Source organism: Acipenser ruthenus, chromosome 10 (genome assembly GCF_902713425.1).
Source record: "Acipenser ruthenus chromosome 10, fAciRut3.2 maternal haplotype, whole genome shotgun sequence".
NCBI classification, from domain to species: Eukaryota; Metazoa; Chordata; class Actinopteri; order Acipenseriformes; family Acipenseridae; genus Acipenser; species Acipenser ruthenus.
In genome coordinates this window covers 33137885-33151740 of record NC_081198.1, presented here as the reverse complement: position 1 = coordinate 33151740, position 13856 = coordinate 33137885, and the positions used below count along the sequence as shown (strand labels likewise).

Sequence of the window (13856 nt, the reverse complement as noted above, 5' to 3'; positions counted from 1 at the left end):
GGACGACCGCTCCTGGGTAGAGTGGCTGTGGTCTTGAACTTTCTCCATTTGTAGACTATCTGTCTGACAGTGGATTGGTGAAGCCCCAAATCCTTAGAAATGTTTTTGTAACCCTTTCTAGACTCATGAGCATCAATAACAGTTTTTCTGAGGTCCTCTGAGATTTCTTTTGATTGTGGCATGACGTGTTTCCACACACCTGTATGGTGAAGACCAAACTCACAAAGTTTGTGATCTTTATATAGGGTGGGCCTCCCAAACTCACCCCTGAAGATCTACATAATTATTTAAACACCTGATTCTAATTATCCCCTTAATTGAGCTGATAAAACCAGGGGTTCATTTACTTTTTCTCATACCCTGAATCTTAATTACTCATTATTTGTCTAATTCGTACATCATTTTGTTTCAAAAGACATGGAATTGGTTAATATAAACCCTATTGGATATTTAAGAAAAAGGTTTTGATTCAAGAAGGCTATCATGGTAAAACTATAGAATTTCCATGATTATCATTGGGGTTCACAAACTTTTTCTTGGCACTGTATCTACACAGGTTTGTTGAAGAGTGTTTAAGCAAAATGGACTCTTGCAAATCCAAACCAAATGAGTCTGGACCCTAGTGATTTGTTTGGACTAGTGATTGGAGTATTAAAATGCTTTGTCTAGTCATTGTCTTATGTTTTTTTTTTTCTACTTGTATGTAAGAAATATATATATTAAACATTGGGGGGGATAGATAGCTGTAAATGTTTATCATAGAATTATTTTGAAGTTTGTCTACGCATGCTAATTCACACACATGTATTCCAAATTAACCTATTATTGCAACTGTACTGTCATAATGAACTGCATACTGATAGCTACTCCAGTGGTCCTCAAAGTTTGTTGGCCATGGGCACAAGAAGACATTGATTTGTTGTTTAGTTGTTTAGGATACTTGACAATTCCTCTGATTACAGCCTTTATTTAGGGAAGGTGGAAACTTGCAGAAAATCTCTTGCATTATAAAATATAATACTGCTGCCAAAAAAAGCTGCTGTATCGTGGACTTTCAGTTTCCAGTAATTTGTTTTGGGGGTCAAAAAACTACACCTGCAAGATTAATAGAGTGTATGGCTGTGGTTTTTTAATGCATTAAATTGTCTGCAGTGCTGCAGTAGATACATTATTGCACGTCTTAATGAGCAGTATTCTTTAGGATCATCATTCTTTTGTTTGATTTTATGCTGAAATAAAACTTGACCAGAGTAAAATAAAAACAAACTTGTAAACTTTTGTGAGATGAGAGCAGGTATGTGTTTCTTTATATTAAGCTGTTCATTAACCTGGTCCTGAGATTATCTGAGTGAAAGTAAATTAAAACCCTTGTTAAATGAATCATGGCATTCAGCCTTTGGGGTTCTTACTCATTTTTTAGTTTTAGATTTGCTTCCAACCCTTCATTAAGATGCTGTGTAGAGTTAATGAGCCTTGTTGAACTCCAGGGACATGGGTCTGGCACCACTTGCGTGTGTACTGGTAGCCTAGTAACAATATTCAATATTATTATTATTATTATTTATTTCTTAGCTGACGCCCTTATCCAGGGCGATTTACAGTCGTAAGCAAATACATTTCAAGTGTTACAATACAACTAATACAATAAGAGCAAGAAATACAATAACTTTTGTTCAAGCAAAGTACAAGTGTGACAAACCACAATTCAATAATACAGCAGATAATAGTGATAGTTACATCAGGATATGATTAAATAGTGATAGTTACATCAGGATATGATTAAATACAAAATACTACAGGTTAAACACTTGGCAGATTACAGTATTCTGAAGTACAGGATTAAATGCAGTAAAATAGGGGGCAGATAAGAGCAAAATAAAGCACATTTAAATGAAGGGTGATAGTGTCCCAGGATACAAACAGAGGAGTTCTACAGGTGCTGTTTGAAGAGGTGAGTCTTAAGGAGGCGCCAGAATGTGGTCAGGGACTGGGCAGTCCTGACATCTGTAGGAAGGTCATTCCACCACTGCGGAGCAAGGGTGGAGAAGGAGCGGGCTCTGGAGGCAGGGGAGTGTAGTGGAGGTAGAGCCAGTCTTCTAGTGCAGGCAGAGCGGAGAGGTCGAGTGGGGGTGTAGGGAGAGATGAGGGTCTGGAGGTAGCTGGATGCAGTCTGGTCAAGGCATCTGTAGGCTAGTACAAGAGTCTTGAACTGGATGCGAGCGGTGATCGGGAGCCAGTGGAGTGAGCGAAGCAAGGCAGTGAGAACACCAGGCGGGCAGCAGAGTTCTGGATGAGCTGGAGCGGACGGGTGGTGGACGCAGGGAGGCCAGCCAGGAGGGAGTTGCAGTAGTCTAGGCGGGAGAGTACCAAGGCCTGGACCAGGAGCTGGGTAGCGTAGTTGGTGAGGAAGGGTCGGATTCTTCTGATGTTGCTCGGAAGAATCGGCAAGTGCGTGCCAGAGTGGAGATGTGCTGGGAATAAGACAGGCAAGGGTCCAGGGTGACTCTGAGGTTCTTAGCGGAGGAAGAGGGAGAGAGTGTGGTAGATTCCAGAGGAACAGAGATAGAGAGATCAGAGGAGGGGGAGGAGGAGGGAAAGAAAAGGAGGTCAGATTTAGAGAGGTTGAGTTTGAGGTGATGCGAGTGCATCCAGGAGGAAATTGCAGACAGACAGGTAGAGATACGGGAGGAGATGGTGGAGTCAGAGGTGGGGAAGGAGAGGAAAATCTGAGCATCATCAGCATAGAAATGGTTTGAGAAACCATAGGATGCGATGAGGGGGCCCAGGGAGCGGGTGTAGAGAGAGAACAGGAGAGGACCCAAGACTGACCCTTGGGGGACTCCAGTTAAGAGAGGGTGAGGTGTGGAGGTTGCTCCACGCCAGGTTACCTGGTAAGTGCGGTTGGAAAGATAGGAGGAGAACCAGGCCAGAGCAGTGCCAGAGATCCCCAGGTCAGCGAGAGATGATAGTAGAATAGAGTGATCAACAGTGTCAAAGGCAGCAGAGAGGTCGAGGAGAATTAGGACAGAGGAGAGAGAGGCAGCTTGGGCACACTTAAGTGAGTTGGTGACAGACAGGAGGGCGGTTTCAGTGGAGTGAGCAGAGCAGAAGCCAGATTGGAGAGGGTCAAGCAGAGAGTGGTTGGACAGGAAAGCAGAGAGCTGGCGGTGTTCAGTCCGCTCGAGGGTTTTGGAGAGGAAGGATAGGAGGGAGACAGGACGGTAGCTCTGGAGGGAGGTGGGGTCGAGGGTAGGTTTTTTGAGGAGGGGAGTGATAGAGGCTTTTTTGAAGGCAGAGGGAAAGAGACCAGAAAGTAGAGAGGTGTTGAGGAGGGAGGAGATGAAGGGGAGTAGAGCAGGAGCAGCAGTTTGAAAGAGGTGAGTGGGGAGGGGGTCCAAGGCACACGTGGTGGGTTTGTGACCCTGGAGCAGGGAGGAGAGGTCAGAGTCTGAGAGGGGCAAGAAGGTGGAGAAGGAGGGCGAGTTGGTAGGAGATGTAGTGGGTGTAGGGGTTGGAGCAGGAGGGGGTGCGTGGGAGGGAGAGGTGTTAAAGAGTTTGCAGATATCTGAGATATAGAAATTTGCATGGCTTATTTGCATGGCTTACTTGTTCCTGATAATTCTATATCAGGTGGTGTTCTTTCTGTACTAACAAGAAGTAGTTAATGTAAATGTAAAAGCTCCCAAATATATTTCATTAACATTTTTGTAAGTTAACAAAATTACCAAAATTGCACATAGCCCCACACATCATAGATCTAACACATTTAATGTCCTATAACTAATACAAAGCATTTGAAAATGTCAAATCTTGTGATGATCTTAAAGCACATACTGTACTTGTTTTCTATTAAAGTACTGAATTTAATATAAGGTTGCCGCCCTGGATACACATCTATACAGTGAAGTATACCAGTGCTTCTTTCGATAATTTTCCAAAGTGTTCAAACAAAATCTGTATCGTCAATTATATAAAACATCTATGTAGAGATTTGAGAAGCCACTTGGTACAATCGTTCACCATAATCAATTGGCAAGAGCAATTGATTTACTAGTGTCACATACAGACGGCCCAGATAATCTTGTAATAATTGCATAGTATCTGAAAAGAATATTTGTATAAAATCGAGAATCCAAAACATCTATAGACTGGGAGTGTAAGATAAAAGAAAACGGTGGACAAATATGATCAGATATACGACTATCTTGATTTTCCAGTATCCATCCCTTTGTACATCAATACAAAATGGTAGCCTCCATGCAGCAGTTTATCAGTCTGAACTGGTTCAGTGTTTCTCAAGAATTGTGTGGCTGCACAGAGTAAATATCACAAATAGACATTAGGGCTGGGCAATAGGAGGAATCAAAGCCTAAACCACGACAATGGGATGGACTGAGTGAAAGCTGCATGCAGTTGTTGTTACCGATGCTTCTGTAAGGTTGACAAGGCTAGGGTTTACTGCACAGTTATTGACGGTCTTTTGTGCCCACATGAAATCAGCCTGGTGGTCGCATTTGAGAAACACAAGACTAGTTGATTTGAGCTTGAAAGAAAATTAGTAATCTGACTTGTGCTGGTTTATCCAGTCCTTAAGTATAATTGGTCCTTAGAGTGTTAATTAAAAGCCAGTGGAAAGTTAAAAACAACTGTGACTGGATAACACATTGGTGTTGCTGTATGAACCTTAAAGCTGCAAAACAGCTTTTCATTATATTTAGTGTACAACTGTATTCTTTGATGCCTTTGTTCAAGTTTTATTGTGAGTATTATACCTTTTGTTGCAGTCATTTTACAAATCTGCCACTGTGCACTGCTAAAGCCTTATATTGCTGTCATTTAACTTTGTAGGTTTTAGCTGTATAGAGACAGCACATATATCTTCTATATTGTGTTAGACAACGATTGAGTTGCGAACAGCCAATCAGCTTCCAGATCTTGCGGGCTTCTAATTTGCATAGATGCCCGCTGGAACGTTGAAGCTTAACTGTGAATTACATTTAAAATCATGTCCAGATAAATTATAATAAAAAAGAGTAAGACTCCAATAAATAAATATATTAGCCAAATAATAATAATAATAATAATAATAATAATAATAATAATAATAATAATAATAATAATAATAATAATGTTTTCTTTATGTGTATGTCGTTTTTATATTCTAATTATGTTATTTTCCTCAGCGGAAGGTTACCCGGTGAAATATCAGTTCAAGGTAAATATAAGTTTTAAAGTTTTTTTAAAAGAGAAATTAAGAAATAAATTGTTTTCTAATAGTGATAGAGCCCTCTCGATGCAGGCTCTACCATGTGGTAGATTATCTTGACTTTCGTTAGCGCCCTCGCCTACGGCTCGGGACGCATAACCAGTCGCGGTTATCTTCCACGCGGTAGAGCCCGCATCGACAGGCTTTATCGCTTAATTAGAATGTGGTACACAGTCTCAATAAACTTGTGTTTTACTGTAATGTTGTTTTAACTTCTGTTCATATTGTATCTATGATATAGACCACACACTTTGAGATTAATAAACCATTGTGTCAGAGATATCATTCCTCTTACATTTTCACTTCAGGAATGCTTTATTTTTGTCCTCAAAAACACCCCATTCTAGTTAGTTTTGCCTTATGAATATGTAATTCATAACCTACTATTGCTGCAAGTAATCACAGGAGCAGGTTTGTCTGGCTTACAGTATAAAATGCCACAGTGGTAAGCATGTATCAAGGGGGAGTAAGCTTATGTCCCTAAAGTCAAAACTACCTTCGGGGAATGTAAACAAACAGGACTGCACACAAAGCAGTAAACAGCATAGTAAATGTAAACAGACCTGAAGGAATTTTATTTTTAAGGCTCTTTGGCTTTAAAATGCAGCATGAGCTGTGCACTATTTAGAGAATAATGAAAGGAAGACAGAAATGTATCAATTGAAACCCATCTTTATTGCTAAGAACAAGGCACAAATGAATGAAAACACCTGAAACCTGACCACATCAAACTTATGTTATTTTAAGAAAGGCAAACACTATTGTTTCAGCGTAAGATCAGCCTTGAGCAGAGGCAGTAAAAAGCATGTATTAAAAACCCCTAAACCCATGTGTTATATTGAAGTTAATAATAGAAGGAACAGGGCTTGTGTTAGTTTACTGCTCAATCTCTTCCTCTTTCTGAGACACGACCTTCCCGTCCACAAGCTCCTGGTTTATCACTACCACCCTCCTAATACACTGCCGTTGAGGCTCTGAAACAAATACAAGGAAAGGAAATGTGAGTATTGCATTTCATATACATGGTAGGAAGAAGAATACCAGGTCCACCTTTGACATGAGGAGACTGTTCTGCTAAACTAGTGAGCTCCCAAGATACTGAAACACCCCTACAAGATGATGAATGGACATAAGTGTTTTCTAACAGGATGGGGTATATATTAAAGTAGTTTAATTTCATAAATCTCACTTGTGCACCTCAATTGGTTATACAGGTCTCAATTGTGCAGTATTTTCATTATCCACTAGGCACAAGGTTTAAGAAGTCTGTTTCAGGTATTCTTTTGTCATTTCACCTGGAGAGTGAAATTGCCCCCACGCGTTCAATGCCTTCTGCTTCCCCTATCAACTGAAATGCAATGATCAGGATGTTTGTTATCCCAATTTATTCTACATTGTGCTGCTTTTGATCCTGGCTTTATAATGGCCTGTATCATTTTCATGCAACTGTATTATACAATAAAATGCCTGGCTATGAAATGGTGCTATAATTAAATCATTTATTTATTTATTTATTTTTTTTTTCCAGACTGTTGATATGCTTAGACACTAAACAATGTTAATTACAGGCATTTAACTAATCTATAGCTTTCTGACTGGGCTGAATAGAATCAGATGTAACTCTGTTAAACTAATTGTAGCTAACAAAATAATTCCATAAATCTCACCTATTTTGCACTTCCATAGCAACATACAGTAGGTCTCAAATGTGAAGTTTTTAATGGAATGTGTGTTACAGCAAACATGTATTTTCATTTTAATTCCAGGAAGTCTGTTACTGCCTCCTTGATCATTTCACCCCAGTCTTTTGGATCACTGAAAGCAGGTCATTCACAATAGGAAGCGGCTGATTGACTATTGACAAGAAGTCAATAAAGGGGTGGGGACAATTGTACCCTCCCAGTGAAATCAACCATGAAAGCATGAAGTTTCTTTACCATGATTTAGAATGAAAATACAGGTTTTATAAAAATACATGTTTCTTTCACAACTTCACATTTGAGACAGATATAATGAATGGGTGCACAAGGTGGAGAACATGTATGGAACTGTTTTTTTAGCAACTGCTACTTCATTAAAGAAAAAAGCCGTTTTCTCAAGACACTCACCCGCATTCACTTGCAGAAGTGGCTCAGCTCTGCAGAAAAACAAACAAAAAAAATGTGTTTGGGTCAGTGGAATGAAGTTAACATGCCTTCTGCAAGAAAAGCTGAAGCATTTGCACTGTGTAACTACGGTATAACAACAGTGCTGTTATTTCTAAGGGGTGGCATAATGTTGCTATTATATCTTCTAGTTTCCACGGTATGTAAGCTTTTTCTGAATTACAATAAGACCAAAAGAAGCAGGAGCAGAATACAAGTAGGGAAAGAACATCAATGGCTAGAATTGTGGGTACTCATCTCATGTAAGAAGCAATTATAGACAAGACTCTGTGACCTCCTAAGTCTTTCTCTAAGGTGAAAGAGTAAACCTTAACAGATTGACATGAACACGTAGTATCTATCCGTTTTAAAGATGTAATACAACAATCAAAAACTGTGATCATGATTTACTGTTTTAGCATAACATTACTGCTTAAATTTATATCACGTTTTATTTAAACGACTTTTAAGGCCTATAAATAGTCCAGCCCTAATACAGTGCTTAAAACACCAAAATGAGAGTTTGTGCAAAGAATTATCCAGTACGCAAAGAAATCCTGAAAGGAAATTATGGGATGACATCTGATCAGATTGCAGACAGTACCAACCACAACAGACTTTCAGTAAAAACATTATACCATTGTCTGGCAATGAAAATGTTTATGAGTTTAACAGTTTGGCTGTGGTGCCATATACCATGCATGGTCTGGCAACAGATAGCCGTGGTAAAAGGGGGGCCAAATCAGCGTGAAGCTGTGCTACTGGCTATGATTGACTACAATTCTGTAGAATCACACTCTGTCAATGTAAATAAGTTTATATTATAACAATGATTGTCCTTCTGCATGGCCTACCAGGTGACTTAGCAGGATCTAAAAGACTATTAAATGAGATCCCTTAAGTAGGAGTGATTGGTGTGCAAACAAGGGAAGAGCCTTGATTGGCCCAACAGCCATTTCTCTTTTCTAAAACTTTCTTATATTCTATTCCTTTTGATGACCTGCTGATGCCAAAGCTATTCCCGTATTTTCCAGCAATGTACTTGTCAGAACTCGCAAAGAAGAGAATTCCAGTACCTGTATAGAGATAGGAGTTAAGAGATCCCCCATAATTACAGCATCCTCGTCTAGGAAACCGCATGCAAAACATGGGACAAGCTACAAACAGTTTAAATAGCTTACTTTCAGTGTGGTTCATTCCTAACTAGGTATGCAAAACAAGTATAGTGAATAGCAAAAATAAATGGATTTGCTTTAGTCTTTAAAAAGATAGCTAGAGAACTGTACTTGTCATCCATTCTGGTGATGTGGCAACTGTATCTTAGGTTGTGACAAAGAATCTTGCCTGCCTCTCACCTCTCTTCCTCGCCCTCTAGGAGGCGCCGGTAGGTAGCAATCTCAGCCTCCAGTTTCATCTTCATGTTGAGCAGGATGGTGTACTCGTTGGCTTGGCGTTCCGTGGTGGTGCGCACCTGCCCAAGCTCATCCTCCAGCCGCCTGATAGCCTGGTTCAGCTTGCCCACTTCCATGTTGTAGCGGTCCTCTGTGTCGTGCAGTGTGTCCTCCAGCGAGCAGTTCTGGAAGAACAGGGGTTAGAGAGAGGTTTTATCACACCACAGGCCATAGTATACAGCTATGGGGGTAGTCAGAGAGCTCCCACATGCACCTTTCTGGCTAATTCATTATCATTTGCTATTTGTTTTTAATTTGATTGTAATTAAAAGGGCAACCATTTTAACTTAAAATTTCTCTCTACTATTTGACTGCCCAATAGATTTTAAAATTCTACTAACACTGTATTCCTCAGAAAAGTCGTATTTTATTGTTAAAGGCTTACTGTGTACTTTTAAGTGCAAGTAAAATTATGTTTAATAACCTATGTATCTTTTAGATTCTTAAATCTCAAATCAAAGCACCCAATAATCAAGAAATAACTATGAAGATATTTCATTTAATAGCTTAACTTTGTTTCCTAATTTTAGAACTTTCCCTTTAAAAAAAAATATGCTTACAATTTTGATGTAAACAGCTTTGGGAACTTGACCCATAGTGCTTAAATACAGGATAAATGCCTATAGTAAAAAGGGGTTAGACCACCACTGACTCTGAGCTGCTCAGTCTCTCAGCTCCTAGTAGAGGGTGAGGTAGGTAAATCGCACCGTGTTACGCAGTGTCTGCAGTTCGATCTCCAGCCCCTGTTTCTGCCGGTGTAAGTCATTCAGTTCGCTCTTGGCTGACTGCAGAGCCTCTGTGTTCTGAGTGACCTCTGTGGACAGCTCCTCAAACTGCAACACAAACAGAGGTAACGCTGAATACATGCAGCACGTTTACAATGCGTTTCATAAGCTTCACAAAGAAACACAGCATTGAAGTATTGTACAGATTTTTTTCAACAATAACAATAACCCTACTAGGACTGTATTATGCTACACTCTGTATTTCTTTTCCACCTGTAATGCATTTAATCACTGCTGTTTTCATGAAGTCTTTATATTATTAACACAAGCTTTGACTTTTACCTTGGATAAGATTGTTTAATTGCTGTAAAATTGCATTTTACCATTGTTATTGTTACTATGGTAAATTTATATGGATCTTTCACAAGTGTCTCCATCTCTCTCATTCTGGCCCGAGTTTCACAACCAGGCCTTGTGCTCTCTTACCTTGTTTTTGTACCAGACCTCAGTGTCCTCGCGGCTCTTCTGCACAGCCGTCTCATACTGGCTGCGGATCTGTGCGATCGTCTCACCGAGGTCCACACCCTTGGGGGCGTCCACCTCCACAGAAACACTGGAGTCCGAGATCTGGGCTCGGATGCTGGCCACTTCCTGTGAGGGGGGCAAGAGCGACAGGAAATGGTTAGTAACTGATTTGAATACACGAATGTCCCTTGTAAGTTAGTTCATAACATTTCATACGGGATAAAATTGTGTCTTCTTAAAAGCTAAAAAACTTGAGTCTCTGGTATTCTAGATGTAACAATAAAATATATTTTGTGAGTTTTAAGCAGAAAACGTTTGTTGAATTTTGTCCAGTCAAGTTACAAACTAGTTAGGAAAGTCAGTCTTGGTATCTGGTTAGTTGGCAACTACTAGTCCTCATTACTGAATTGCGTTGGTTGAGACAAGGTCTTGGGCTGGAACTGAGCCACAAATTGGCAAAGTACTTCTTTAATCAAACATATAAATGCATGAAAGCCTCTGAGTCCTTCATTAAACATTATGTAACTCCACAAAACCCTTTGAACAGCATTCATTCCAAATTACTAGTACTTGTATGCAAACTGGATTCAGAACAGATACCAGAAAGATTTGTTTTGACATTTTAAAAAAATCCTACCACGGAAACAAAATAAGCAAATGATTTTGAAAGAATACTGAAAAACAATCCATCTGGATTCTATAATGAATCCAGAAATAAAAATGAATGAATTCTGAATGCAAAGAAACAGGGGTCATATTTAGAGCATTACCTCCTCGTGGTTCCTCTTGAGGAAGGCCAGCTCCTCATTCAGGGACTCAATCTGGTTCTCCAGCTGCATGCGGCCGATGCTTGTGTCATCAATGATCTTGCGCAGTCCGCCGATGTCCTGCTCCACCCCCTGCCTCATGGCCAGTTCCGCCTCCCACCTGCAGGGGGGAGCAAATGCATCAGGTATGCTAAAGGCCTGGTTTTATCAACCTATAACCAGGATAACCAAGAATATGTGGTTTACGTAATCCAGGGTGATTCACTGATGCTGTAAAATGCTCTTAAAAAAACAAAATAAATGTAACCCATAATATTTACAGTATATATTTTGTAAAGGTTCATCTTTCACATGATATGTCGTGGTAAGAAAAAAAATGCATTTGGGATTTGGATGCAAGAAGAATTCATTCAAGACTGCAATATATGCCATGGCTAAAGATAACTGATGATCTACACAGTATCTTACAGACACCAAACCCAGCATCTGAGAACCCTACTTATCTATTATAAAGACTAAAGTGTTTATTATACTAGAATCAACTACAAAAACTGTAACCACAACCTTTCAGGATGAATACATTTTAATAGTTTCTTGCCATTGTAAAGATTATTATATAAGATAATGTGCAGGGTATCTTAACATGAAAGAGAATGCATGAAGCAAACGGTCTGCTCAAGCTGTGCCAATTGCTTAATTCACCTTGCATTCGCTACTTACCTACTGAAGCTCAGTCTCGTAAAGATTGTTTTCTAAAACAAATCGATCAAAAAGGTTTGAATCGAACTCACTTGACTTTGAAGTCATCAGCAGCCAGTCTGGCATTGTCAATCTGCAGGACCAGCCTGGCATTGTCCAGAGCCATGTCACTGACCTACAAAGGAAGAGGATGCCGGTTACATCCAGCTACACGCATTGGAACAATGCAACAGTTGTTCTTTTAAGTAGGGTCTTGCTTATAAAGGTTTTGATCCTATAAAACATAATCCAAAGTATGTACTGTAATATGTATATGGTAACATAACACTGCCCCCCAAAGGCAATAGTTTGTTATTAACTGTCCGCATTGTATTATTGTACATGTATTTCACAATATCAGAAAACTGTAGCCTACTGTTTGTGCAGGTGTGATATTTGTCAGAAACTACACTTCAGATATAAATATGCCCCAGCAAATGTAAGAACTGACTATCACAGTATTTTTTTTTACTCTGTAGGGTAGACCTACTATGTAAAACCAATTATTTAAGAATGTAATTATGGAAAAGATTAAAAACAAATTTTGGTTAATTTTTTTTTTCTTTTTTTTTTTTTTTTTTTTTTTTACTATAAGGTACTTCGACGCTCAAAACACGCATCAAAATAAAAATAACTGTAAATAATTACTATAATAATGTATCTGTGTGTTTGGTTTTTACGAACTTGATTTACAATATAAAAGCGATGTGTATCTTTAAATAAATCAATAAACAACCACATTTACGATAATTATCTATGCGAGGGTGTGGTTCTTCCCCTACCTTATCAGCTCCCCCTAATATTAGTTCATGTTTTATCATCATCATCATCATCATCATCATCATCATCATCATCATCATCATAATAACACGTTTCCCTATTATAAAAATAGTGACAGAGTTTCTGCTTTCTGAAAAAAAAAACATACTGCAAATTGGTCATTTTACGGGGCTAAGATTTTAAACTTGTATGTTTAGGACATTTTACTGATGGCTGTTCTTTAGTTTGAGGGCTATACTATACCTTTTAGAAACTTTTTTTTTTTTTAATTTAAAGATTTAAGAAAATAACAAGTGATGGTAAAAACAAAAATATATAGAGGCATACAAGGTTGTTGTTATTATTATTATTATTATTATTAGTATTATTATTATTATTATTATTATTATTATTATTATTATTATTATTATTATTTAATATTGAGATACAACCATCTGGGAAATGTAGACGGTACGTAAACTTACACAAATGCTGTACAATTTAACCCGTTGTAGAATAATGTCCCGCATGCCGCACTCAAAGAATATTGAATTATGAAATGCAGCTCTCAATTTGTGCGCAACACAATTAAATACATTTACATATATTTCATACACACACACACACACACACACACACACACACACAATAATTACAGTGATTAAAAACATGGCCCCTATAGTATATTCTTGCAAAGTGTGTTTTTATTATTTAGTATTTACCTGTTTCCTGAGGCCTGTCAGCGGTTTCTCGTAGGCGCTCCAGTCCCTGTCGGTGGGTGCTCTCCTCGACATGACCTCCTTGATTTGGTCCTCCAGTCTGCTGTTTGCTTCCTCCAGTCCTCGCACCTTGGAAAGGTAGCCGGCCAGGCGCCCATTGAGACCCTGCATGGTTTCCTTTTCATTATTGTGGAGAAGAGCAGAGCTCCCGGTGTTGAGATCCAGACTGCTGCGCAGGTTGTTGCTAACTGCCCGCACAGTGGGCACCGAGATCCGATAACTTCTTCCATCGACCCCAGCGAACATGCTGGCGGCGCTGGAGCGGAGGGCACTCTGGATTGGAATGCCGGAGGAGATGCTGGTACTAGAGAATGAGCGGGGGGCGACTGAGGATCGCACTGTGAAGGACATGTTGAATTTGGGAGGATGGATTATCTTAAACTGGCAAAGCTCTGGTGAGTATGAAGATAGATCAGGGTTACCTAAACAGGTGTGGAGCTGCCTAGGCGCTCTGCTACCGCTTATATACACCGGTATACCTGTAACCATGATGAATATACATCAGTACTCAACAAATCAGAGAGGCGGAGACGCCCCTAAAAGCAGACTGTAGAGATGAGATCACGAATATTGGATGGTGAAAGCGCTGATGTGTGTAGAATACAGATAATGTTGGTGTGTTTACATGTGCAGGTGATAAGACAACAGTTACCAAAAATATTACCCAAACTTTGCAAGCATTGATTGAGGACAATAGGCAAT

General features: G+C 39.4%; 1 protein-coding gene across 1 annotated transcript; it reads right to left on the bottom strand.

Annotated features, from left to right (window-relative positions):
* Positions 1-5922: 5922 nt before the first annotated feature.
* Positions 5923-13589, bottom strand: LOC117404033 (keratin, type I cytoskeletal 18-like). The gene is made up of 8 exons (XM_034006671.3): positions 13098-13589; positions 11670-11752; positions 10882-11038; positions 10073-10237; positions 9569-9694; positions 8766-8986; positions 7375-7403; positions 5923-6240 (listed from the first exon to the last, which is right to left on the bottom strand). The coding sequence occupies exons 1-8, from the start codon at positions 13503-13505 to the stop codon at positions 6143-6145; spliced, it is 1287 nt and encodes a 428-aa protein (XP_033862562.3). The 5' UTR covers positions 13506-13589; the 3' UTR covers positions 5923-6142.
* Between the last annotated feature and the right edge of the window lie 267 nt (positions 13590-13856).

Coding starts and splice junctions, on each gene's coding strand:
- LOC117404033 (XM_034006671.3), bottom strand. CDS start 13,505: ATGTCCTTCACAGTGCGATCCTCAGTCGCCCCCCGCTCATTCTCTAGT. Junction 10,238..10,881: donor TCAAGAGGAACCACGAGGAG/GTAATGCTCTAA, acceptor CCCCCCTCACAG/GAAGTGGCCAGCATCCGAGC. Junction 8,987..9,568: donor TGCAGACACTGCGTAACACG/GTGCGATTTACC, acceptor CTGTTCTTCCAG/AACTGCTCGCTGGAGGACAC.